At 42.1% G+C, this 26,813-nt stretch overlaps 2 protein-coding genes across 5 annotated transcripts; both read left to right on the top strand.

Annotated features, from left to right (window-relative positions):
- On the top strand, window positions 1–6,426 carry LOC117771130 (tRNA selenocysteine 1-associated protein 1-like). 4 transcript variants are annotated; one of them, XM_034601220.1, is made up of 9 exons: window positions 1–182; window positions 1,764–1,861; window positions 1,937–2,036; window positions 2,170–2,219; window positions 2,930–3,061; window positions 4,469–4,585; window positions 4,711–4,918; window positions 5,011–5,047; window positions 5,842–6,426. In XM_034601220.1, exons 1-9 carry the CDS (start codon window positions 159–161, stop codon window positions 6,000–6,002), a joined length of 927 nt encoding a protein of 308 aa, XP_034457111.1. In that variant the 5' UTR covers window positions 1–158; the 3' UTR covers window positions 6,003–6,426. The 4 variants fall into 4 exon arrangements, with proteins under 4 accessions (XP_034457111.1, XP_034457109.1, XP_034457108.1 ...); XM_034601218.1 differs by having other exon boundaries at window positions 11–182; window positions 1,922–2,036; XM_034601217.1 differs by having other exon boundaries at window positions 15–182; window positions 1,922–2,036; window positions 4,705–4,918.
- A 2,197-nt stretch (window positions 6,427–8,623) lies between these two features.
- On the top strand, window positions 8,624–17,494 carry tmem200b (transmembrane protein 200B). Its single transcript, XM_034601201.1, has 2 exons — window positions 8,624–9,180; window positions 13,092–17,494. Exon 2 carries the CDS (start codon window positions 13,142–13,144, stop codon window positions 14,387–14,389), a length of 1,248 nt encoding a protein of 415 aa, XP_034457092.1. The 5' UTR covers window positions 8,624–9,180; window positions 13,092–13,141; the 3' UTR covers window positions 14,390–17,494.
- Window positions 17,495–26,813: the final 9,319 nt, after the last annotated feature.

Here is a 26,813-nt window from a genome sequence, read left to right as displayed (position 1 = left end):
TAAGCAGAAGAAGACGCACTCATTCGCGCTAACCCAAAGAAGAAGTGTTGGTGTAGCTTCACGCTCTGGTTAGCTAGCATTATTATGAGCATCGTAGAAGTTTCAGCGTGAATCACAGTCTAAGGTTCACTTTAACCAGTCACATCTTCACCAGCACCATGAGCACGTTATGGATGGGGAACGTGAGTTGTTCACATTCTTTTGTTGCGACATTTCGTTAAATGTTAGCCTTGTTAGCTGCGTAAGCATTAGCCCTGCGCGTTGTTCCTGTAGCAGATAAGCACCGTAGCTGCGTCGTGCTTGTCAGTATACAGTGTCTTACAGACTGCTGGTGAATCCTGCTTGTTTGGTGAACACAATAGTGAAGTAACACGTGTGAAGGCATTTAGCAAAGTGAGCATCCTCAGTTCACCTCCTCCAATGCGGCAGGAGAGCTTGTCCTACAGGGAGGCAGTTATTAAAGGGGACATTGTATGCCCATTTTACCACAAGTTGATATGGTTCCTTGGGGTCTTAATGAAATGTCTGTAACATACTTTGGTCAAAATACCACAAGGATCATTTAAAACAGCACCCTTTTTACCCTGTATAAAACAGCCCTCCACAGAGTGACCTGTTTTGAGTGCCTGTTCCTTTAAATGCTAATGAGCCAGCTCCCCCCTCCCCCCTCTCCCCCCATGATTTTAAACGATATAAATTACATATTTTATATGATATAAATTATCAAATATGCATCCCATACTTTGTATTCCCCTTCTGTTGTCCTGGAGTTTTAATTTTCCCAATCACATAATTAAATGTCCCCCTCTGCCCATCCACTACAAGCACACAAGCAGACAGACAGAGAGAGAAAGAGAGGTGGGGGGGGGGGGCTATGAAGACCATCATTTACCCCCGAACCCCGACATTCAACGGGTACAACAACAAGCGGAGAAAGCAGAATCGCGGGCTGACCGGCGCGGAGAAATGCGCCTCCTGTGTGAACAGCCAGGCGGCTGCGCGCTTGGGAACGGCGCTGCGCTGCCTCCGGTGTAAACCCGGCGTAATGAGTGTGGGGGGATGAGGTGGGGGGTGGGCCAAGGTCATGTAGGGAGACTTCCAGTTCCTTGTTACGACACAAAACCCAGGAAGCGCAATCGAGTCGCTCAAGCATGACGTTTCTGACTTAGAGGAACCATAACAAAACGCGCAAGTGTTTTTTCCCCAGAGTTTTTGGGTTGGTAGACATGCCAGATACCCACATTAACCTGTAGAAGCACTAACAAAGTGGAATTTGCATGCTATGTCCCCTTTAAAGTCTATTAGAACCTACACCAGGGTAAGACTAGTTCAAAGGAAACGTTCAGTAAAACAGTGGAAAACCTTTTGTGTCCATCGGACGCATTGAGCAAATCTGCATCAACCCTCTCTGGGCTTGTATCTGTCAACAAGATGAATTAGATCTGTATTATATTTATTCTATGTGACACCTGGGGAAAGTGTGAAAATCTAACATCATTATATTTAGATTTGTTAAACCTGGACAAGAACAGCTTGGACAAACCTCAAGACTGTTTCAGACCCCCTGTTAGATTTGTGAAAACTTTGTTTTGATAGTCCAACATACATTTTTAATGGATATCATCCTTTTACTATATAAAATAGTTTTCACACACGTGAAAATGATCTCAAACTGATGTTTCTATCAGTTCTCTGCAAACCTCTGTCTTTACTGAATGATCGCTGAGCTCTTGGTTTCAGTATGTTTTTCTGTTGCGCTGTAGCTGGACTCCTACATGGACGAGAAGTTTATCATCCGAGCCTTTTCCACGATGGGGGAGCAGGTGGTCAATGTGCGGATCTTACGAAACAAGATGACGGGGTGAGAATGTTATCTACAAGCAGCTGTCCATTTTACAGTTATTTTATTCTGATTTTTAAGTGGTTTGTCATCCAGGGGTGCCCTGGGATACTGTTTTGTGGAGATGACGGATGAGGCCACAGCTGAGAGGTGTCTCCGCAAAATCAATGGAAAAGCTTTACCAGGAGCCAATCCGGTATGAAGAGCATTTTTCATCCACAGTAGCTGTGTTATTTTTTCTTATCCTGGTTGATGGAGACACTTATGGGAACTTGCATCTCTCTCTCTCTCTCTCTCTCTCTCTCTCTCTCTCTCTCTCTCTCTCACAGCCCACAAGATTCAAGTTAAACAGAGCCAACTTTGGGAAACAAGACAGTGGGTGAGTCCAACTAGAGAAGCAGTTTCAACGTCTATTAAGGCTACGTCCACACTGTTTTTTTTTTTTTTTTAAAAACACATCACTTCAGCCACATTTATTCCTGGCATTCACACTACTCCTTAGTTTTCAAGCCCCCCCCCCAAAAGCTTTTGGAAACTCTGCTGGCCCCATTTTAGTTTGATATCTCTGGGTTTGTGTTTTAGTCTGGACGAGCAGAGATATTTGGAAACAATGTGTCAAATGCCCACATTCTTCTTCCTGATTGGTTCTTATCAGTCACAATTTGACTACTGGCAAAACAACACTTACTGTCAGCAACAGTAGCACCTCATCTTCACTTTAAGAAAAGAGATCCCATTGCTGTTCTGTGTCTTTAGTATTTTCTGACTCTAAGCAACAACTGCAGATTAGACAACCTGATTACATCAGCACACACATGCCCAGTGTATGTTAATGATCATGTGATAATGCATTTTCAGGTGTCTTGGTATGGATGGAGATTATTTCTGAGACATGCATATAGTTGTGGATTAGTGTGGACGCAGCCTGAAATCTCACTTTTTCTGTACCTTGTTTCAGATGTATGCTTTTGATTTTATTCTTTATTTTTTCATCTGTAAATCTCGTTATAACTGTGTTTTGAAAGGTGCCATTTAAATGAAGGTAATAATTATTGTTGACTGTAATTTAAGCCTGTGTTCTCTTGTCAGTCAGCTGTATTCTCTGTTCGTGGGAGATCTAACTCCAGAGGTGGATGATGGGATGCTTTATGAGTTCTTTTACAACCGCTACCCTACCTGCAGGGGTGGGAAAGTAGTGCTGGACAGCATGGGCAACTCTAAGTGAGTATTAACAGGTCATGATGTCACAATGTCCCCTCTCTCTTTCCTCCCACCTCTCCTCTCTCCCCATTTTTCTCTGCTCACCCCCACCAGTCCAGGCAGATGGCTGCCCACATTGAGTCTGGTTCTGTTATAGGTTTCTTCCTGTTAATAGTTTTTTCTCTCCACACTCAAAAGTGCTTGCTCATTGTTGGAACTTTTAGTTTCTCTTTGATAGTAGTCTGGACCTTACTAAAGCTGTTTTCAGACGGGAGCTCTGCAGGATTTCTGTGCATTTGGGTCTGGACTTTGTCAGGAGTTTGCATTTCACACATGAACAACATAGCAGGAGATTCTCTGCGTTCACAACTACACAGAAATCTCCACAGTGGAGACCGTAGATCACATGTATGTGTTTTCAGCACATCGTTAATGGCATTGGCCCTTATTAGCAAAAGCTCTCTTGACATCTTCGTCAGTGTCTTCTACATAATGGAATCTCTTTTTATTCTCTGCCATCTTAAATACAACATTTAATTTTACACACATGTCCGATCGCACTGTGTGGGTGAGAGAGCAAGGAAGAGAGAGAGAGGAAAAGAGCGAGCTGCTGATGAACGCACTGCTCTGAATAAAGATTTAATTCATTAATAAAAGAATCGATCATTATGTGATGATCAGTGTTGATATTGTATCGATAAACAAATAAACTTTTGAGAGAGAGGAAAAAAAGCGTCTGTGCACTGTTACTTCCCTCAGGTCCTTGGATCATAAATAAGCTTCATAATTCTTTTACGTAATCAACCGCCTATATTGATGAATCTGACCCAGGACAAACGGGATCACTAGAAGATTCCACAGTAAAATGTAGTTGGAGGAGGTGGAGCGAGATTTGACGGAGCCGCGTTGCTCTGTCAAATTCTCTGTTTTCAAATTCTCTGTTTACTCTTCTTATTCTCTTCTTCCGACAATGATTCATTGACAGAAAACCCCGTCAATGATCTGAATGTCTTTCATGTGTCATCTAGGGCAGCAGGGCTCCATCCTCTGCAGAGCGTAAATATGTGGCACATGGATCATTAATTATCGCAGTTTTTGCAGTCTTTTGCGATACGTCTATCACGCACATTGATATCGTGATGACGATAGATTTCCGATATATCGTGCAGCCCTACTTTATATTATACTATATATTGTTGGATGTAATTGGTGCAGATCCTGTCCAGACTGGAAGCTTTTGGACAGCTTTGTGTCTTGAGGCTCTGTGCTCCAGCTCTACAGATGACTGGCCACGGAAATATTATTTCTTAATGTGATTAGTCATAGCAGCATTTGCAATGCTATAAGAATGTTCTTTTGAGGTCAACTGAAACTTTGGTGGTTTTCAGGGGAGCTCTGTAATAACCCTGTGTCTGTGTCTCCCTGTAGGGGCTGTGGCTTTGTTCAGTTCCCCGATGAGCGGCTGCAGAAGCGGGCGTTAGAGGAGTGCCAGGGTGCTATGGGACTGGGTAGTAAACCTCTGAGACTGAGCCTGGCTGCTAACAAGTGAGTTCTTCTCCAAGTCATCACGACTTTTTTTTCAAGCCAGTGGATTAGTCTGTGCCTGGAGCACAAGCAGAATTATTTGGTGGAGTTCATCTGTGTGTCTCTTGCTCCTCTGTGAGTTTAAGGAACCGACAGCAGCAGCAGCAGAATCAACACTCAGAAAAATCATGGCAGTCGACCTCAGGTTACAGAAACAACTATGACCAGTACAACCAGTACCAGCAGCAGCCATACACTGGCTATTACTCTCCCTGGGGCTATGATCAGACTGGAGGAGGGTATGGGTACAACTATCAGCAGCAGTATGATTACACACAATATCCTCCACCACAGGTGAGCTCTCTCTGTGTTAACACATATGGTCATTAGTCATCAATAACAGACATGAGTCATTCTAACATTTATTTATTCATTCATTTTTTTAGGAGAGTGAAGCTGTTGAGGAGGATGATGGACTTGAAGGTTGGTATCGGGATTGGGGGCTGCTAATGATTGCTGTTTATTGTTTATTATTTACATATATATCTGTTAGTTTTCTGATGGTGTTGTCTGTCAAGTCCCATGACCATTCCATACTGTTTTACCTTATTGTCAATCCAGAATTTCAAGTGTTTTAATGCATAATTCAGCCTATTCAAGCATACCTCCTTTGGTACAATTTGTAGAAAAGCAATGTCATTTAAACAGTGATTATATAACCTGAAATACTTTTAGCAAACAGCCCCCACAATAAAATATTCATTTTCTTAAAATAAATACTCAAAGGAATAGTTTACATCTATTCACTTGATTCCACAGGGTGAGAATTTTAGCTGGATATTCATCAGTGTTAAATACAGAGCTGGAGAGGTTGTGGTGGTTAGCCTATAATAGCATAAAGACTGGAAGCCGAAGGAAACAGATTGCTCAGCAATTCAGTATTCACAAATATTTTGACATGGGGTACCTAAAGTTTTTAATGCCACTGGATACACAAATGATTCAGGAAATGTGTGGTCATGAAAATGTGGCCATAAGGCATGAAAAGTCATAAAATGTGTATGAACCCTAATTAAAGTACCCTTAACTCAGTACTATGTCGAAGCTCCTTTGGCCCTTTATCATGAAATTAAAAGTAACAAGTAATTAACATTTAAAGAAATCCTTTTTGCTGCAGGGAATGTATTTTCTTCTTTTAATGTCAACAATTTAACAAAAAACAAGCAGGGTTGGCCAAACCTTTGCACTTTGTAACCATCCATCCACCTGTGTTGCAGACCCCAGTCCAGGGCTGGATGTGGTGGAGGCCAACAGGAAGTTCATGGAGCACAGTGAAGAGCTGTATGACGCTCTGATCGAGTGTCATTGGCAGTCAGCTGACCTCTCTGTTGAGCAGGAACATGTGACATCCAGCCTACCAGAGCCCATTTACAGCTGAAACACTTCTCTGGACTTAACCCTCTCCGGGTGTTTTATTTCCTTTTGTCTAATGAAATGTTGACTCTATGAATTATTTTCTTAAGGACACAGAGCAAATTTGCATTCGTAATAGATCTCATTAAAGTGTATAAACCAGTGGAAATGCAGTGTGTACCTACATTCCTGAGTTACAATAAATACTTGTGATTTATTTATGGATCTGGACACTGGATCCAAAGGATAACGTGTTATGGTAAACGTCCTAAGATATTAAGACAGATACAAAACATGTAATATAAAATTAAACATGAATGTAAACAAAACCAAAAAATGACCATTTATTGACTTTGATACCTGTACACAACCAGTTGACCTCACATATGTTTGTATCTGTATAACAGAAGTAAGTATTTGTGAGATTTATCTCTTATTAAAGCCCAAAATGAAATGTAATGTGATTCTATCATCTTTCAGATTATTCCCATTACTTATGTCTGTGTGTGCTGACAAAACAAGAAACCGCTTTTCCAGGTCTTCATATGTGAATTAACGGCAGGTTTATGTCTCTGAGACTGATTTATTTAATGCTTCTGGAATAAACCATGGCAAAGCGAAACGAAATGTGTAAATGACTACGTCAAACTCAAAAATGTAGTTATATTCAAATTCCCTTCTGTACACATCTGTGCAAGTGAATGGACACATAATTCTGAACTATGGTCAGTATTGTGTATTTTATCATGAGATTAAAAATGTATTTTGATATATAACAGGTATATTCCAGGGATATGGTCACAAGACCAAAACATACAGTACGCTGAAAACGATTAAAATCCATTTCCACACAGAGGAATGTGTTTTAGTAAGTATATGAAAATTATAGTTTTGATTGTTGAGATTTCAGGATGCATCGTGAAAATATTGTAAATCTATGTGCTTGTCTACATGACTGTACAAGAACCAAAAGATGCACAACCACAGACAGTGGATCAGACTCCCACGCGACAGGAAAGTAAAATGTGTGCAGTGAAGGTTTTTAATCAGAGGAGACACAGTGATCACTGCTCTAAAGATGTATTATACATCATGAGGCACAGCAGGATTATATTAAAAGCCCAGGGAATCACATGGTGGATCAAGGTGATTCTGACTTTGTATCAAGATGTCGAGAGGAGAGGATGTGAGTGACTTTCCAAGAAGGTTCATTGTTGGGCACAGATGGCAGCAGCTTTATTCACAGACACTCCTGACCTTTGCATATTTATGCTGATGCTAATTGAAGCTAGTTTTCAGAGTTGGATGCAGTCTGACTCAATACAGATGCAAACTTCAGTGTATGTCATTCATGGCTCTTTATTACAGTGTCTAGATCCAGGTGTGCACATAAACACAGCACCTTATTCACCAGTGGTAAGAGTCAACACAACAACATTTAGGTCCTTTCCTGATCTATGTTAAAGGACTTGTATCTCAGCAGGATTTAGAAAAACGTATCCATGCATTTATCTTAATGGAGTGTTCACAGGTCTCTCAATACATTTCTGATCTATTGCTACGTTATTAGCGATCCATAACCCTCAGGTCGTCTGGAACAGGTTCTGCTTTCTGTCCCCAGAGTCAAAACTAAACCTGGAGAGGCAGCGTTCAGTTGTTATGCTCCACATTTGTGAAACAAGCTCCCGGAGAACTGAAGGTCCACCACAACTCTTCTTTTAAATCAGTGCTGAAGACATTTCTGTTTCCCTCTGCCTGTTACTTTCAATCTTTAATTTCTCATTTATCTGTATTCTCTATCCAACTTTTTTAATTTCTTGATATACATTTTTTTCTGTTGTCTTGTGTTGCTTTTTCAATTTGACATGATGCCTTTTGTATTTGAATTGACGCGTACTTCATTCCGTCTTACAGGTGGCTCCCAGACTGTAGAGGTCACTGTGGCTCTCTGAGGTTTCTACGTTCTTTTTACCCTGTTAAAAGGGATTTGTTGTAGTTTTTCCTTACTCTTGTTGAGGGTTAAGGGCAGAGGATGTCACACCTTGTTAAAGCCCTATGAGACAAATTGTGATTTGTGAATATGGGCTGTACAAATACAATTTGATTGACGATTGATGATTGATGATCATAGACTGGTTCACATACACTTAAACACAATGACCCATGAAGCCCCTCCCCTAACACCTAACCCAAACCTAAACCAAATGGTTTGCTGTCAGATGTGAACAGCTACAGGTCAAAATGAATAAATATCGAGCTTACAACGTATCACTGTTAGACTTTAAATAGTCACTTTACACCATGTGACATCAGCTGTCACCCACTAGGTGGAGACAAACACCAGTGGCTGTTATTTCTGACTCCTTGATCTTAATTGAATCCAGTATCGGTGTTTTGTAGTTGTTACAGAACTGTGGCTCTCAAATACATTTACCACTTAAAGAGTAAACGTACTTTCAATTACTCTCCGACGCTGAGTTTGGATTAAAGTACCTCAAACATGTTTGGACATTAGTCTACTCAAGAATGCGGACACTTGTTTATGTTCATGCTATTGGCTCTATGGCGCTGGGATACTCTTATTTTGAAAGACACGGTGTTTTGGAGCTCGTTGGCTGCAGCTCACTTGACTGCGCTGGTCCGCAGACAGAGCGCAGAGCGCAGCGCTGAGGAGGGAGCATCGGGGCTCTGCTGGCTTCTATTGTCCTCATGGTGAGACGAGCTTTGTGCCAGATGTTCCTCAGGAGTTGGCGAAGACACCGCGTGCTCCTCCTCCTGCCCTCTGCCTGTTGTAAATATCCTGGAACAGAGACAGCAGCTGAGCTGTCCACATTCTGGAGGCTCCTCAGCCCAAACGATCACAGGATGTTCTGTGTCCTCAAACTATGAAGAGGCTGCAACAGGATCCGAGACATGCAGGCAAGTTCCCAGAAGTCAGCGGCCACTGGACTGGGAGTTCCAGAGAAGTTAGACTGGGTGGTTTAACCAGCTGGTAAAGTGCTGCAGTCACCGCTGGCTCCAGTGTTTCTTCCACCAACCACACTGTGTATGGATGGTGCTGTGCTGGTGTGTGTTGTTGTTGAGGAATGCAGCAGCACAGACAGCCAGACACACTCCTGTCTGTCGCTAAGCTCCACACAGTATTTTAGGGGAGATGGTTCGGCACAGCACGGCACGGCAGTCAGTGGCTGTCCGTCGTTAAGGTAAATATAAAACGCTTGATTAAATCATCTTCCTAATGATCATTCTAATTCATATTGCATGAAGAGGGTTTCTTTTTGTTCAGCTTCATGTTGCCTTTGCATCACAGATGGTCCCATCCCTCCACACCCTGCTGTAAGCTCATCACATACACCCCAGTATCTGTACACATCATCAAGCACAACTTGTGGCTTCCCAGGAGTGATGTGGGCTCCGGCCCAGCTTCCTCTGCTGGTTGGAACACAGCAGGCGAACAGTGTGGTGTGTCTATGACACACTGAAGGGATGCGTCCTGTGTGAGGCACGACACTGAGGCTTGCAGCTCACACTGCTCTCTGGTGAATCGGATTACTGCCGTGTTATTACATGATATCACAGTGAACCTGTATGTCTGGGCATCTTCTGCTTCAGTTGTGTATTCACACTCAGACGCAGTCCTGCTGCATATTGCACAGTTTACCAATAGAAACATGTGTCAGAGCTGGTGAATGCAGTCTAATCAGTTACTGCAGCTGTAATCCAACAGACCACAGTCACACAGTCACTATTACTGGTTAATAAGAGACCTGTCTAATGTGTGTTTTAGAGCAGATTTCAGATTTAAACACAAAGCAACATGTAACAGAATGAGTCACACATGTCAAATGGATCATCGTCTAATATCTTAACTGTTCAAAACATTTGCCTGAATAACATGCAGTGTAAGATTTGGGGTTCCCTTTCATTTTTGATTAATGTGCCAAATATGTTTTGCTAACATTGTGAAAAATGTGAGTCATAATTTCCCAGAGCCCCAGGTGACATATTTACCTCAGAGTTTTGGGACTGATTGGGATCTGGACTGTCCAACCAGAGATATTCTATTCATTATTATAGATGTTCATGCAGGGGAAACAGGAACAACTGGGTATTTGACATTAAAAAGTCATACACAGTTAATTAAATATGAAATGTTTGTTGTTAAATTGTCTGATAATCAGATAATAAACCAACTGACTAATAGTTTCAGCTATGAAACACACATTATATCAAAGAATAAATAAACATGATTTAGACCAGGAAAGGAGTATCAAAGTGTCAGTTTTGATATTGTACTGGACATAATTCAGTTTGTGTTGAAAAGATACTGAAATGCTGCTTACAACCATATTAGCAAAAGGTTCATGTGAGTCTCTTTCTATTGTCAAGGGCATGTAGGAAACTCCAAATCCATGCTGAGCAATTCTGTGTTATTTTAAACAGTTAATTTAAATGTGAAAGTTCATCCCTGAATAGTAGTTTGACAAAATAATCATAACTTAATCTTGACACGCTTGTATCAGGAACCTTTAGCTGAATCTCACGACCTTCATCATCAGCAGATGGAGTTTGCTAAGGTGTTATGTAACCAGGGATCAAGATCTGGTCGCGAAATGTGGTTTTACACTCTGGAAAAAGCCAGGAACATGGAACATGAGTTGGGATTATTTTGTCAAACTTTTAATTATTTTTAGACAAAAAGATACAATAGTACTCTATACTAGATAGTATAATTTTGTAAGGAGCGAGAACAATCTGCAGCAGAGCAGATTACTCCCCATGAGATGCTCCAAGCTGAGAAACAAATGCATGTCTTTTTAATCGCCATCAAACACTAATGTTTCTGTGATCAGACTTTACCATGGAAGCCACTCATAATGCCTGGGGAAATACTTAGTATGTGCAGGTTAAGTTCTTAGGCTTGTTTAACTTGTGTTTAGCCAGTGTCAACTGACACATGTGAGAGACCATTCCCAGGCAAGTTGGAAGCACAAATGAACCCACTAAACCTGTGGCAGGAGAACACAGCAGCTGGAGATAGGCCAGGCGGTTACAGGGAGAACCTTCCTGCTGTGAGGTGCAGGTTCTGAACACCACACCGCTGTGTTGATGCTGTAAAATCTTAACAACCTGAAAGAGGCTTAACAAGATCTGTAGAGCTGAGAGGAACTGCAGTGTTTGGTATCAAGTTTCTGCTCACATTTGAATATAGAATGGTGATTAGTGCAGTATGAAGATTTATTTTTAATTTGTGCAACTCTGATTTATGAGTCACTTTGGCATATTTTGTTTTCAGGTTGAATAAGAATGTTTCTGTTTCCCTTTGTTGGAAATGATCTGTTACCAGGTAGTCATTAGTAACTGACACATGGCTGAATGGCTGAATTGATAGACAGACCGACAGACAGATGGACGGATAGGATAGATAGGTAGATGGATGGTCGGATAGGCTGTATATAAGTCCAGGTGAGAAAACTGTCCTGCAGCAGCACAGAGGAGAATCACTGCAAGGTTTTCTCTATGAATTTCATCAATTTGTGCAGAATCCTCCTCATCAGTATGTCGGTGTCACTGTGGCTGTGATGCTTCTGCGCCTGCAGGAGGAAGAAAAGGAATGACTTTCACAAATGAGACTTTCACAAATCAAAAAAACCGGGGAAGAGTTTATCTTTGAAGCTTGAATGCTGTGGAGTTGTGCTCCATCAAACCTAAAGAAGCAAATGCATATTTGAGCACCCAGCCCCATCTGTGCACAATAAGAAGAAGTGACACAGCTGTGAGGTGTCTGACAGTCAGCTTGGTGACAGCATTTTACTCTCACTGTAAAATGCTCAGGATATATGGAACTGCAGTGGGAGTGTTAGAGGCTGCTTTTCATTTTCATTCTGCTTTTTTTATAACCATGTGAGAGCTCTTGTAGCTCTTTGAATTTACAAGCTCCCTCAGACTTAGAAGGTTTGGAACATGGTAAACAGCCATCGACTAATAGGTGGCCAAAGTGAGCTATGGCAAGACTAAATATGTCTGGATTTCAGACATCCACATGTAATATCTAATCTGTCATGATGGCAGATAGAATGCATTTCAGAAAGGAAATATTTGATATACAGCAGACTGTAAAATGTGTATGTATGCTTCTATGTCAGTGCTGCAGAAGCTACACAAGTTATCTGTTCTTTTTCAGTAAGACTAGACGGTTTCAAATGTTATGACCTTCAAAATCCATTTCAAATATAACTGACATCCCTCTACTAATTACTACACATAATAATAATAATATATAATTACATTAATTACTTGTAACATTACCTTCTGTTAAAAGGTCCAGTTGTTCATGTTTTGGCTTAAGGAATACATGTTTAACAGACCAGATTCCGTGACATAGTTTTTATTAAAACTATTCAAAGTGCTCTGATATCCAGTCAGAGCCATCACACAGCTGCACACAAACGCTCCCTATCCACACAGTCAAGATACAACAAGAGAAACAAAGACCAAAAGAAAAGGAGCAAAAGATACAGCAGCGCTTTAATCCAGGTTTTAGACATTTGGCCAGTTGTAAGTTATAAATGGTCACAGTTGCCACCTCAATCCTGATGTTTTGTAGTTTTAGAAAACATTCTTATCATCATTCAGAGATGGTTGGGGCTGGATCTCTCTAAAGTGAAAGATATCATTTTGTGGTTATATATATGTGCAGTGCAGGCTAATAAGTGACTTTTTGTAAGTGACTTCTTGCATTAAAGGCACAGACTCCCCCTCAGTAAAGTTAATGTCCAGCTTGTGCTCTCAAGCACCTCCTGTTTTACTCATTGAATAATCATCAAAAGAGTTTTCTTTTACTGCTACTGGTACCGCCACCAGTGGGCAAAGGTCCGAAATGTTCAAACTATGTTCAAACATAGTGGCTTCAAATTTGGTCATACCTCTCCATTAATTAATACTTTTAAATTGCACGTACTTGTAATCATGCCATGAATCACCTACATATCACATGTTTGTGATTTACTAAAGTGACATTGAAAAAGTACAGCTGACTGATGTATTGTGCACATTTAATTAATGGATGCAGACACACTGTTATAGCTGCATTAACTCTTAACATCTCCTCAAGTCCTCTGACAGGGTGTGACCTGGAGTGATAGTTCCTGACTGACCTGTGCTATGAAGACCCAGAAGGCCCGAGGTGTCAAGCCAACTTCCCCATCTGGGCGGCGGAAGTCTCGCTTCACCTTACGAGGCAGAAAGAAGAAAGACAGGGTGATCCGAGGCAAGCTTCGAATCCGCTCCCTGCCTGGAGCCTTCCTGGTGCTGGGGGTCATTGTAGTGGTTGTCGGAACTGCCCTGGCTGTGGCGGGTTACTGGCCCTACCGGATATCAAGATCATCCATCCTGGGAGCAACAGACGGGGAAAGCATCTCTGAGTCACAGACTTCAGGCTGGAGTCTGGGAGCTAAGGGTCTCCTGTCCACAGCCAGCCTCATCCACAATGAACGGATGAAGCTGTTGGGGCCTGTCATCATGGGGGTTGGACTGTTCATCCTCATATGTGCCAACACGGTCCTGTATGAGAACAGGGACAGAGAGACTAAGATGCTGCTGGCCCAGATGCGGAGTGTTATCTGCTCTGTGTCTGCAGTTGTGCCCTCAGCCGACCTTAAAGAAATAGCAGTAGCCAACTCGATGGCGAAACATTACCAGTGGGTGAGCAGTTTACCAGCTGCCCATCTCAACATCCTCTGTCTGCAGCAGCTGGCCAGCTCTGAGCCCCTGCTCCAGACCAGACACCCCAGAGAACTTGAGGACAGCGTGGAGGGCATCTACCAGCAAGCTGTTCTCCAGACAGAAGCCCTCCACCACCAGGAATCAGAGCCGCCACCTTCCCTCCAGTCCTCCCACTCCAACTCATATAATTCCAGTGAGACAAACTTAAACATACAGTCTGGTGCTGAGCAGAGAGGCAACTTCAATGTGCCGGCTTCCCCACTTGTCAAGCTCAGCAACTGCCTGGTGTCTGCCAGTTCCATGTCCACCCTGGGGGACGAGGTGGATATTCCAGCTGCCCAGCCGAGGCGTTGCCATAGTATGAGCTACAGGACTAACCCTCACATAGCCCAAGCTGGTGTGCGCGTCCAGGAAGGTCTCCACACACCCAGAGAGGAGGGTCAAATAAACCAGCTTGTAGCCTTGAGGAGAGAGGCTGGTTCACAGGTTTGTGTGGACATCCTGGGACATGTTGTGGATGCTGTGGAGGAGCAGACTCACCAAAGCTGGCCTCGGTTAGACCTGGGTAGTGGCAGGCGATACCTGAAGCTAGAGAACAAAGAGGACTCAGTGGACAAGCTGCTGGACCAGTTAGAGCAGCAGTGTTCACAGTGGGATAAGAGCTTTGGCTCTGGACCTTTTCAGTGATGGAGTAATCATATTTTACCCTGGATTCAGAAATTGCACCGTTTGTTTTTAAATTCTGCGTGAGGCAGAGAGAAACTGAGCCCTGGACCGTTTGGAGTATTTCTCACAAGGATTTTCCAAAACATGAGCATGTTCTCATTCTTCCGTGGAATATTGATACACAGAGTATGTTTTTTGTTTGGCTGAATGTGGCAGATGTTTATAGAATTGAAGGACATGAACAATATACAGATCCTACAGGTCGTAAAGACTGTTTACTTCAGTTTGAGTTGCCAGCAGAGCAAGAAATGAACTTGTATCTTGATACCGAAATGTGTTTGCCTGTTTCCAGGACACAATGTGCACAACCAAATGAAGAAGAGATATAAGGATGTCACTTTATGGAGGATTGTTTTCACTGTGCAATCATTTTTGAACCAAACTACCTGGACCCATGAGCCCATAAAGTGCTGACAGCTCTTAACAAATACGACTAGTATTTGAAAAAAGGGACCTTTCCTCAGCTGAGGTCCCATACTCCAAATGCAATGCATGGCAGCGATGTACAGTATGTTACATCTTAATAATTATGCAGAATAATGTCATTGTTGGTCTTATGTCTATAAGAAGTAATGATCGTGAAAGGGTGATTCTGGTTTATTCATGTTTGGGTCTAATTGTCTTATGTTTGGCTGTTATTCATACAGAATCAGGTGAGATAACATTGTAGTCACCAAAGCTGCTCTCAGACATGCAATGAACTCTGGAGAACCTCGGTACATCTCTGAAGGGGCTCTATGTGTGAATGCAAAGGTCAGAGTGAGAGCCTCCGGACATTCTGCAGACTTTCTCCTTCCAGTCTCCTCGTAAAATACAGTAGAATGTCTGAAGCAGCCAATATGAGAACATAGCAGGAGATCCTCTGTGGTATTTTTCAAGCGAGTGGGCGTGTTGATGTTTCTAACACGCGACAGACACAAAAGGAAAAAAACTAAAGGAAAACAAATATCTCAGGATAAAAAAGCGGTGCCATACACGCAGAAGACACAGACGAAGATGTCGAGAACTTTTGGTGATTAAGGTGTCGACAAAAACATGTTATCTCTGCAGTGTAATGATTATGTTACATCCTGCCGTTGCCTGCTGCACCACCCCTCACCTGAACACTCGATTTCTGTGTTGTTGTGAATGTGAGAATCTCCTGCTGTGTTGTTCATGTGTGAATGAGATTGTCTGGACCCAATTTTGCAGACACCCTCCAGAGGACATGTCTGAAACCGGCTCAAGTGAATTGCTGATGCCTGGGAACATGATTACATTGTCTATCTCTGAACTGTGATGACTGTTTTAATGGACTCTTTGGATAATAATGATGCCGTCTTCTTATGGGCAAATTGTCATTGCCATGGGCCCTGGCATTGTTTTCAGGTGCATATCTGTCATTCATGTAATAGCAGTTAAATGGTTTTGTCTAGTGGTGTTTAACCCTTTACCTTTTCTTTAAAGAAATTCACTATCACAGTAAGGGTTACAGTTTGTACAAGAACTGTACAAACAACATGTTGACTGTCGTTAGCATTGTTTTCAGTGGCTCTAAAGATGTAATGATCAGAGGTTCAGTTACAACAATAGGCAGTATAGGTAACAACATTGTCCCGTTCTGTTTCGGAATCTTTTATTTTAAACTTAAAAGCAGCAGAAAATAACATTTAATATAGTTTGCAACACACTGTTGTTCTTATAGAATACATTTTTCAACAACTATAACTCCCTACGCAGGCTTTCTTAAATGAAGCTGCTTTATAAACTTAATAAATAAAAATATAGACATTTTATATAAAATATTCATTTTAAGGTACACTTAATAAATAATATTGTACATCAACAAGCACTTAAAATATCATAATAGCTATATACAACTATAGTATTGTATAGTACAAACTATTATATGTTGCAAATAAATAGTTGGACTTCTGTGGCCTGTATTACGAAGCAGGATTTTCTCTTATCGGGGTAACTTCAGGTTCAGCTCAGAGTTTTCAGTCCTATGAAGCTTGTTTAATTCATATATATATATTCATATCCCCCACTGACCAATCAATTCCTTTGAAACATGACATCACCGTTCTTGGAGGATCCCATGGAGCAAATCAAAAAACAGGATCCTGTGGAGCTCAGTGTGAGGGGGACAAGGGTCTTCAGAGACCGACAAAATCCTTTTACCTACTCTGATGAGTATCTTTATGAAAGGTATAGTTTCTCATCAGAGGGAGTGATAAACCTTTGTCAGCTGCTGGAGCCGAACATAACCAACCTGACACCTAGCAATGTGCTCACAGTACCACAGACTGTCTGCATTGATTTACATTCCTTTAGTTGTGGGAGTTACTGATATTGATGTACTGTGTGTGTTAGCAGTGGGATAACCCAACATAGTTTTATACTTATATCCTTCCCTTTAAGTTTATCCTATGAAATTAAATATTTATTTGGAAAATGGGGGATTTACCTTTTGACAGCCCCCATCCCTCGTGCAGTCAGCTGTCATCAATATGACACTACACTCCTTAAGGGAGGGATAAGGGAAGTATAAAACAATGTCCGGTTGGCTAAGTCAATCCCTGCCGCTATCACACCCAGTACACCTCAGTCTCTCCCTGTTTCCAAATATGCGAGAAGCATCCTGTCACCAACATACCTAATGCGCACAGTCACCTACTGTGCACCATGGCACACGAAATGTCCATATGATTTTATATTATGCCTCAGAGTCAGTGCAGACAGTGTGTGTCAAGTTCTATATTTTTTTCCCTAATGTCACCGGGGACTCTGTAATTTACACTTTCACACAATCAGAGATTCTTAGCCAGCTTCTCTACCTGCATTTAGCAGCTGTGACTGTGTTTATTTTTGGTCTGGATAATGTGTTTGTACTCCTCATATTTTTCTAATATAACAGCCTGGGTGGACTTAACGAGTTGTAACCATCTCCGTGAGGCGACAGGATTTGTTAAATTAAGTCAAAACAGATTACGGAAAGATATCCAGGATATGTTGAGCTCGCTTCATAGTACAGGCCCCAGGTGTTTCCAACAAACACCTGGTAGCACAGACAGATTACTGCAAACGCAAACAGTGTTACCCAATTAGTTAATAGAACTGTCTGATCTTATGACTTCGGTTCAGTGACATCCCAGAGCTCAGATACTGATGAACTTGGTGATTACAGTGTTGTAATTGCTCTAAGGAAGGATGGTTAAAACATGAAAGAAGTCAAAGCGGATAAAATAGTGACAGCGGATTTCTCTTTGTTGTCCTCCTGGTTGTCTCCAATATTAGTTTGTAATGAAGACAGGGACATGTCCCCTGTGTCTTCTTCAGAACTTCTTCTTTCACAATGCACTCACCATTTATGAGGATGCCATGCTCACACACATCAATCCCCACCCCCACGCTCCCCAACCTTTGATCAAAAGGACAGAATGGATTGTGCAGACGAGGCTTGCCTGCAGATCAGTTTTCTTGCATACAGCTGAGTGTGTGCTAAAGACTCTGTTCAGCCCTGGTATTAGAATGTGTCTCCACATGTGTCTCCAGTGACACTTCCCCGCTCGATATGCAAATACAGACAAAACTAATTTATTTTGCAAAGACCAAATAAATTTAAAAATGATTTTAACATGTTGGAAGCAACAATGCACGTTCTGTGCCCAGTGTGCTTGAAATTGAAAAGAAGAAGAGATCAAGATATTATAGACAAGTGGCCCAAGATGTTTGACACACTTGTAATACATCCATATGGGCTTTTTAAAAATGCAGACATCAAAGCCAGCGTCTGTATGTTTTCGTACCTCTGCATCCACAGTGGAAAGACCCAGCTGAAGAGACGGTCTGTTAATGCGGCCGAGGGCACCTTCATGTTCACACTGCTAAAAGAATAAAGCCATCGTGTCTCAGACCATCTTGGTTGTGTTAACACCTGCACTTAGAGCTGTCCTCTTGTAATTGAATCACCCAAGATGCATGTTAACGCTCTGTCTGAACAGCGCCATAAAGGAATGAGTATGTAAATCAGAGTCTCATGCCCCCTACTCCTTTGCCCCGTTCCCTTTACACCCAGTGCTAATGTGGAGAGGGGACTCCTCCTTGTTTGAATCAACAGTCTTTCTCTGGTTTTCTTTCTCTATGTGCTGCCTGTTCTGTATGCCATGTGTGACACTTTGTGTTCTAAATGTATACCAAGCAATATGATCTGTCTAAGAGAACAACCAATGGCTGTGTCTTGCCCTGTGTCGACCACCAAATTAAACAACGTTGCCATGCCTTTGTTGCAAATATAAAGTAAAGCAAAAGCAGCTCTTGTTTGTGGTTGTCTCGCTTATTCAAGCTGTCAAGTTAATGGTACCAGGTTGTATATGTATGCGGCATATAATCCTCTCACTATGCTCGCAACTGGCAACGCCATTCCTCCAGACTTTGCATTCCATTTCTCAGGCTGAAAACATCCAGCTGGGTTCTGGACCAGTGAGGCCCACGTCCAGTTTATCACCTGATAAATAAAACTGTGAGACATGGAATTTTTCCTCTCTGACTCCACAGTACCAGCCTGATGTTTTCAAGCAGCCTTGAGCAGTGATAGGGTGGAGTGGCAGGGGGAAATTCCCTAGCTGCAAATATACTCAGCAGAGCCTCTTGCACACTCCAAATGTTCCCCTTCTTATTAAAGTTAATGGCTCCTCCTGGTCAGGTATGCAGTTCCTCACAATCTCTTTTCATTTAATTGGCTGTTTACAAGATGGCTTCTGGGTTTCTCCCAGCTCATAAAGTGAGCAGGCAGGACCTCCTGCCCTCTGCGGCAAAAGCACAGGAAGGTAGAGGAATACATGGCTGCAGGAGGCCAAGAGGGTACACATGTAAAATTCGACACAAACAAAGTACAGCTTCTACCAGACATGAGTTTTGGTTTCCTTCTGGTCAGCTGATCTTCAAGCTTTCACCACACTGACAACAAAACAGAGTGAAATTAGGAAAGAGGGAATGAGGCTCGACTGATTCAAGATGCAGCTACGATAATTTGCATTGGCACATAAATGTTGCTGTCCATTAGCTAATTTACCCAGTGCATTAGTATCTGGCACATATGGATCAGTGAAACAGTGGCATCCCCAAAATGAGACAAGAGCAGAATAACATAGAAATTTGTATTTTCACCATTTATCATTTATTTATCCGCCATGCAAATCAATGTCAACAACAAATTAAAAAGAGCTCATGGGTGTGTGTCTACTGATTTCCTACAAAGCATGTGAGTATTACTGATGACACGTCTAATTTCAGTGTTTATTTCATAATTTTCATTGCTCCCATCTATTTCATTTAAGCATGGAATCAAATTGTTAAAGTTATCATCAATTAGTAATATGCAGACTCTGTTCTTAATTTGAATTTACACCAATAAAATACAGTGTTGACTGTCATGCAGTAAAACCAGGGGCTTAGTGAACATCACATGATGGTCATAGGCTGTTTACAGACAACACATTTTATTGCAGGACGGAATATCACAAAACCACAAAGGTTTATGGCTCAGGGAGGAACACACTAAGGCCCAATCCCATTTTACCCCTTGGCCCTAACCCTTAGCCCTTCCCCTTCGTTTTGCGCGTTCACGTGTAGGGGTAGGCTGTCCCAATACATGTTGGGAAGAAGGGGTAGGGCCAAGATGTAGAAACTGAGATTTTTCACACCCTCCCTTCAACCCTAGGGGTACCCAGAATGCCATGCGAATCACCAGCAAGCTGGGAGAGAGACCCTCAAATGTAGTATTTTCTCCATTAATAAGGATTTAAAAATTAGGATAATGATTGTAATATCTTAGTTTAATATCATTTCAATGTATTATGGTCATTTTTCAACAACCTAAAAAAAAAGATAGCGAGTGCGCTAGCGTTAGCATGCTAGCGATCTTTTTTTTTGCATGATAATCCTGTATTTTCACATAATTTCATGTCTCATTTCTCATAGAGTAATTCACGGGTGAATGAGAAAAGGGGACTAATATTTTTGAGTGTGCGTAATTTGGTGCGGATCCTCATAAAAATCTGGATCTAGTGAATTTAAATGTAAGGGGACTGTTGGGCCTTGGAGGAGGTATGACCTCTGAGTGCCCTTCTTGTTTTATTATGAGAGCAACTCTAGATCAATTCAAAACCTTGAACATCCAAATCTTCCAGATTTGTAGCAAATTATCAATAACTCACACAGTGTACGAAAAGCTGGGATTGGTTGAGGTAAAATTAGGCTTGATCTGAAAGAAAAATGATTTTAGATGTCCACATTACAAATAACATATTTATTAACTATTTTAAAACGGACACCCTCTTCTTGACAGTAAGGGTTTTCAAGCCTGTTCAGGTGAATTTATCAAACTTAAGCCATGACATTAAGGCTACATCCATATGTAACCGGTTGGTAACAAGGAAATGCACGTTTTCTTTCCCAGCGCATTGTGTGGATTGTTGCAGTTAATTCTCACTGTATTTCAGGCCCACGTTACGATTCCAGCCGGTCCAGGGTGTGCGCGTCATTGGTGGGATGCGCCAGGCTCGGAGAGCGCATAGCCATTTGATGCTACTTTAGGGGTCGTGGGAATTTACAGACAGCCGAGGTAACCCCTTTGTTTGTTTATTAAATTACCTGATGTCATGCCTAAATTAAAGTGTATTAACGCCATGTATTCTTTCTGTTGGAGATGAAAAGGTGCCACTCTTGTCTTGCCTTATAGTTATTAGTTTACTTTTTGTTTGCCTTATAGTTGGTTATTAGTTATTATTATTGATGTGTGGCTCTGCTCAGTAAAATCTGTGTGTTTTAAGGTGTAAAGTTAATATTTATGTAATGTGAACAGATGAATTAAAAGCACAGAGTTGTTGAGTGGTGGTAGTGATGGCGGCATAGGATATTGCAGGAGTGTGTCTTTAATCCTCAGTCATTAGTTTATTTAGTGTGATTTACCTTTCTTTAGATTTTTTACTCCTTTTTCTGCTCCTTTTTGTGTGTGTTTTGCAGTGAGGTTGCGACCACTTGCCCTGCAATAGCTCTTGTTATTTTGACCTACTTCAACTTATTAATATGTAGTGTATGCTTCTCTAGAAGGTTTCTGTTTTTCCAACTGTGTATATCTGGTATTGAAATATCTATTTTATAGAAAAGGAATTACAAAGAATTGTATGAACTTCTGACCAAATAAACATTGTTATATTTTATAATTGAAACACACGTCTCTGTATTCACTTGTGGACTGATCTGTGTATTTATGGGGAACCCTCTTGTAAGAGATTAGTATAATTGTGGGGATCAATCAGGTTTATCCTGGTAGTATTGCTTATTCTTTGGGTGAAAGTCCCAAGGTGGCGTTGTCGGTGTTGGATAACAATCAGTCAAGTAAGATCTCTTTCTAAGACATCCAATTCGGTTACACATACTACTAAGTTTTTGTTTAACTCTGCTATGGATACATCTGGTGTATACATCTCACTACTCTGGAGTTTTAGAGTCACTAAAACAGCGACCTTTGAAATGCTGTTCATCCCATTTTAGTTAGATGACTCTGGGGCCGCGTTTGGACAGACAGAAACAAAAGAGCTTGCTGATCAGGATTTTTCGGTCACGATGTGGCCTTCACTGATTCGTCAGGCTCCCACATGACCTTCTTCCGGAAGAAAACAAAAGTCTTGGCTACCAATGTGGAATGCAACGTAGTTCCCCCCCCCCTTCATCTCTCCTTTTTTCCACCCATGTCTCCTCTTTTCCTCATTTTTCACAGCTCACCCTGTTGCAGGTTTTGAGTTTTCTTCCATGACTGTCCTGTGTGAGCATGCGGTCGTGTATGATGTCATCCGCCTCTCCAGGGGATTCCCTCAGAGGATGCCACCGCTAGACCGCCCACGATGCCCATCACCACCTGTTTCCCATCACCGGCTGGCCACCAAGCAGAAGTCAGCATTTTAGCAGGAAAGCTTTCAAAAGCCACTGTGTGACATCACCAGGGGCGGCTTTGTTTTTGTGTGAACAGTCGGCCTCTTAGCCTCTGTGTTGAATGTTAACTCGTGATTATTAACTCGTGATTATTAACAGTTTGAGTTGTTCGTACTTTACTAGTTTTGAGGCAGTTGTGTCTCAGGATTGTGGGCTAGAGGCTTAGCTCCATATCTTACATGTTATTGTCACATTCACCTACCTACACACCTAGATTGACCCTGTTAACCACATAACCTAGTTATGGGTGTGTGCCCCGAATTTATTCATATTATTTTTAACTGTGGGTTTTAGGGCTAGGAAAGTTGGCTTTCAGTTTTGCCCTTCTCCCTTTGATTCTCCTCCTGTTTTCTTTGTGGAATTGTTTGTTCTATTTTACTTGATCTCAGCTATAAAAAGGCTGTGATGCCTGCTTAAATCTAGCACCAGTTAAAAGGTAGGATTTTCTCTGGGTTTTCTCTACTGTCTACTGTTGATTATAGGTCCATTGTGAATGGGGCTCTTAAATTCGCCTGATGTGAGATGACCCGGATGTGGAATCTGTTTCTACGTAAACTTCCAGAAGTTGTAGGAGCTTGGCTTTTCGGCGGGGCCTCTGATGACTCCAGCCTGATGTGTGGTTTTCACCCAGACTCTTCTCGACCTGGCCTGAGCTCTTGTCTTACCTTTGTGCGATGTCTTCTGTTGAACCATAATGTTTGTTTCTCCTTCATCTCCTCATCCTTTTTGAAAGACTGGGGATCTGGGGCCTCATTTATAAAACAATGCGTAGGATTCATACTAAAGTGTACATGCACACAATAGCTGAAATTACAAAAATACACTGATACACTGCTGCTACTGCTGTTAATACAGTGAGTGAGAGTGAGGACGATATAACATTTTTTTAGTTCAAAGGTGGAGGCAAAAACATAATCACTTCACACTGTCAGACTGTGGGGGAACTTGTTGTATCTCATGTTCGTATTTTAATCATCCAAAACTGCAGGATTATTAAATTCAGGGACAGATGTGATGTCCCCAATCTATAGAATTTAACAGAATTATTATTATTATATGCTTGTGTTTGTACTGCGATGGTTCGGTTCCGTCGGTCGATCTATGTGATACTGGACTGATCGGTCCTCGTCATATGGAAATAGAATTATTATTATCTGAACGTAATTTGCTGTAAGTTGTTTTATATCTTTTTCAATTGAAGGTTCATATTGAACAGTTACAAATAAGCACAAATAACACTGCTGGTTTTAATGTTAATGAAGCGGATCAATAATCTGCTTTAGTTCATGAGGTACACCTGCATCGTAATTTTCCTGTCTCCAAAATATTTGTACGCATGGGTCAGGGTTAGCGTGGAAGTGCGCACATTTTCCAGTCAAGTTTGTTTTTATAAATCCCAACGTTTGCATGAGAAGTGGTGTACGCCACTGTTGGGCCCTGTTTTGTGCGTACACAAAAGTTATAAATGAGGCCATTTTGGGTGTAGTTTCTCCTGACTGACAGACAAGGGTGTCCGGATAATTCGACCCATCAACAGCTGTGCGGGGATGAGCAATGCGACAACTCCGTGGGAGCCCCCACCTAGACTGCTAGGAACCTGGGTGTGACACTTGACAGTCAACTCTCCCTTACCGCCAACATTACTGCAACAACCTGCTCATGTAGATACTGTACATGCTGCACAACATTAGGAGAACACGTCCCCTTCTCACTCAGAAGGCAGTGCAGGTTCTGGTCCAGGCTCTGGTCATCTCACGCCTAGACTACTGCAACTCCCTCCTGGCTGGTCTGCCTGCTAGTTCCATCCGACCTCTGCAGCTCATCCAGAATGCAGCAGCTCGACTGGTCTTTAACCAACCTAAGTTCACTCACACTACACTGCTCCTCCGCTCCCTTCACTGGTTACCAGTGGCTGCCCGCATCTGTTTCAAGACAATGTTACTTGCGTACCGTGCTGTGAACGGATCGGTTCCAGTCTACATCCAGGACATGGTCAAACCTTACATTCCAGCCCATCCACTCCGCTCAGCATCTGCCAATCGGCTTGTTGCTCCCTCATTGTGAGGGACAGCTAACCACTCACCAAAATCACGACTGTTTGCTGTCCTGACTCCCAAATAGTCAGGACAGCAGTCAATCAAATTTCATTTGTATAGCCCATATTCACAAATCACAATTTGTCTCATAGGGCTTTAACAGGGTGTGACATCCTCTGCCCTTAACCCTCAACAAGAGTAAGGACAAACTACTAAAAAACCCTTTTAACAGGGTAAAAAGAACGTAGAAACCTCAGAGAGAGCCACATGTGAGGGATCCCTCTCCCAGGACGGACAGAAGTGCAATAGATGTCAAGTGTAAAGGAGAACATCAGAAAGATAAAGGTTTTAGCAGCATTGATAAGAATAAACATTTTGAAGCATAACTGAAGGTGAATGAATTGATGGATTATTGTCAGTAATGGTCGAGTATCTGAGGAGAAATATTATATATCAAGCAGTCCTGCTGCAATCATAGTCTATGGTCAGCAGCCACCACGATGATGATCCACCATCAAGATCGGATGCCACTATAGTCCACAGTCATTGTTCACTGCCGCCATCAGGATCCACCATCAGCTGCCACCTCAATCGTGGTCCACCACCACTATCAGATGCCAACACGATATAGGATCCGCCATTATAATCATGATCAGCCAGCACGATACAGAATCCGCCATACTGGATCCACCATTACGATCTCTGATACGCGATCCACAGATCTTAATCCACGATGTGGCCACAGCTGGGGCCCTGGATCTGCGGACGATAAGGCAAAGGGGCTCCGGGAAAGAAGTCAAGTCAGTAACATGTATTGATGAGATATTCATTTCTTTGATGTGATCAGGATGGAGAAGAGGAAGGAGAAGCTGGAAAGAGAAGCTCCGTGTGTCATGTGTCCCCCGACCTTCTAGACCTATAGCAGCATAACTAAGAGCAGGTCCAAGACAAGCCTGGACCAGCTCTAACTATAAGCTTTATCGTAAAGGAAGGTTTTAAGCCTACTCTTAAACGTACAGATGGTGTCTGCCTCCCGAACTGAAAGTGGGAGATGATTCCACAGGAGAGGAGCTTGATGCTGAAAGCTCTGGCTCCTACTCTACTTTTAGAGACTTTAGGGACGACAAGTAAGCCTGAATTCTGGGAGCGCAGTGCTCTAGTGGGTTGATATGGTACTATCAGCTCTTTGAGGTATAATGGTGCCATATTATTAAGGGCCTTGAAGGTGAGGAGGATAATCTTAAACTCTATTCTAGATTTAACCAGAAGCCAGTGTAGTGAAGCTAATACAGGAGAAATGTGTTCTCTTTTCTTGGTTCTTGTCAGGACACGTGCTGCAGCATTTTGGACAAGCTGCAGAGTCTTTAACGACTTACTGCTGGAGCCTGATAATAAGGAATTACAATAATCAAGTCTGGATGTAACAAAGGAGTGGACTAGTTTTTCTGCATCTTTTTGAGAAATGACATGTCTGATTTTTGAGATATTACGCAAGTGAAAGGGTCATCCAGGTTTTTATGTCCTTGAGACATGCTTGGAGTTTAGTTAATTGATTACACTGTTCTGGTTTTATTGACAAGTATAACTGGGTGTCATCCGCATAGCAGCGGTTTGCACCAGGGTCTTTAATAGTTTGCAGATATCTTCTGCATCCTGTGATGTCCAGATCTGGACCACCTTACCTCTGATGCAGGCAAGTGTTCCGCTATGTGGTTGAAATATGCTCTGACATCTTCTTCTAGCTGTATCTCCTCCGCCAAGAGATAAAGGTGACTGGTTAAAAGAGGAAGCATCTGCTGCGAGTCTACTCTCTCTACTTTGGCAGTATTGTGGCAGAATGGTGGGTGAACTCAGTTCAGCTCCTCAAAAGCTTTTTGCTGCATGCATCCCGAGGCCCAGTCACTGTCTGCCTTGAGCTGGTCTGTAATTGGCTGTGTGAGTTCTGCGAAACGTGTTGAGAACTTTCCCACATAGTTTACCGTGCCCAAGGCAGAGGCATCCAATTTTGTAAAAACTTTGGCTCCTGAAAGTTTAGACAGGGTTTCATCGACTGCAGGCAGAATGCATTTTACGCGGAAGATGTACTCTTTCAGGTGGGTTGAATCAATGCAGATCCTGGTGCCACGACCATACCTGCGCACCATTCAGTGGGTTCTTCAATGGGCGCGATTACTCCCATTTTTTCCATCCTCTTGAGTTTCTCTTTAACTTTATCAGTCAAAGGGATTGGCAGTGACAAAGCGTAGGACTTGGATCCCTCCTTCAGCTTAATTTTATACTTTCCATGCAGGCATCCCAAGCCTGTGAAGACCTTGGGGTGCAGCTGTTTGTAGTCTTCTGCCAGCTCCTGAATACTGTCAACTGGGATCAGT

Source organism: Hippoglossus hippoglossus, chromosome 11, assembly GCF_009819705.1.
Source record: "Hippoglossus hippoglossus isolate fHipHip1 chromosome 11, fHipHip1.pri, whole genome shotgun sequence".
In the NCBI taxonomy this organism is placed as follows: Eukaryota; Metazoa; Chordata; class Actinopteri; order Pleuronectiformes; family Pleuronectidae; genus Hippoglossus; species Hippoglossus hippoglossus.
Note: the sequence above shows the minus strand (reverse complement) of the source record. Positions and strands in the feature narration are given on the sequence as shown.

Excerpts from the sequence above, each read along its gene's own strand:
- LOC117771130 (XM_034601217.1), top strand. The coding sequence starts at position 159 with ATGAGCACGTTATGGATGGGGAAC. Across the intron at positions 2,037-2,169 it reads CTTTACCAGGAGCCAATCCG|CCCACAAGATTCAAGTTAAA; the intron begins GTATGAAGAGCA and ends TCTCTCTCACAG. Across the intron at positions 4,919-5,010 it reads CACAATATCCTCCACCACAG|GAGAGTGAAGCTGTTGAGGA; the intron begins GTGAGCTCTCTC and ends TCATTTTTTTAG.
- tmem200b (XM_034601201.1), top strand. The coding sequence starts at position 13,142 with ATGAAGACCCAGAAGGCCCGAGGTGTCAAGCCAACTTCCCCATCTGGG.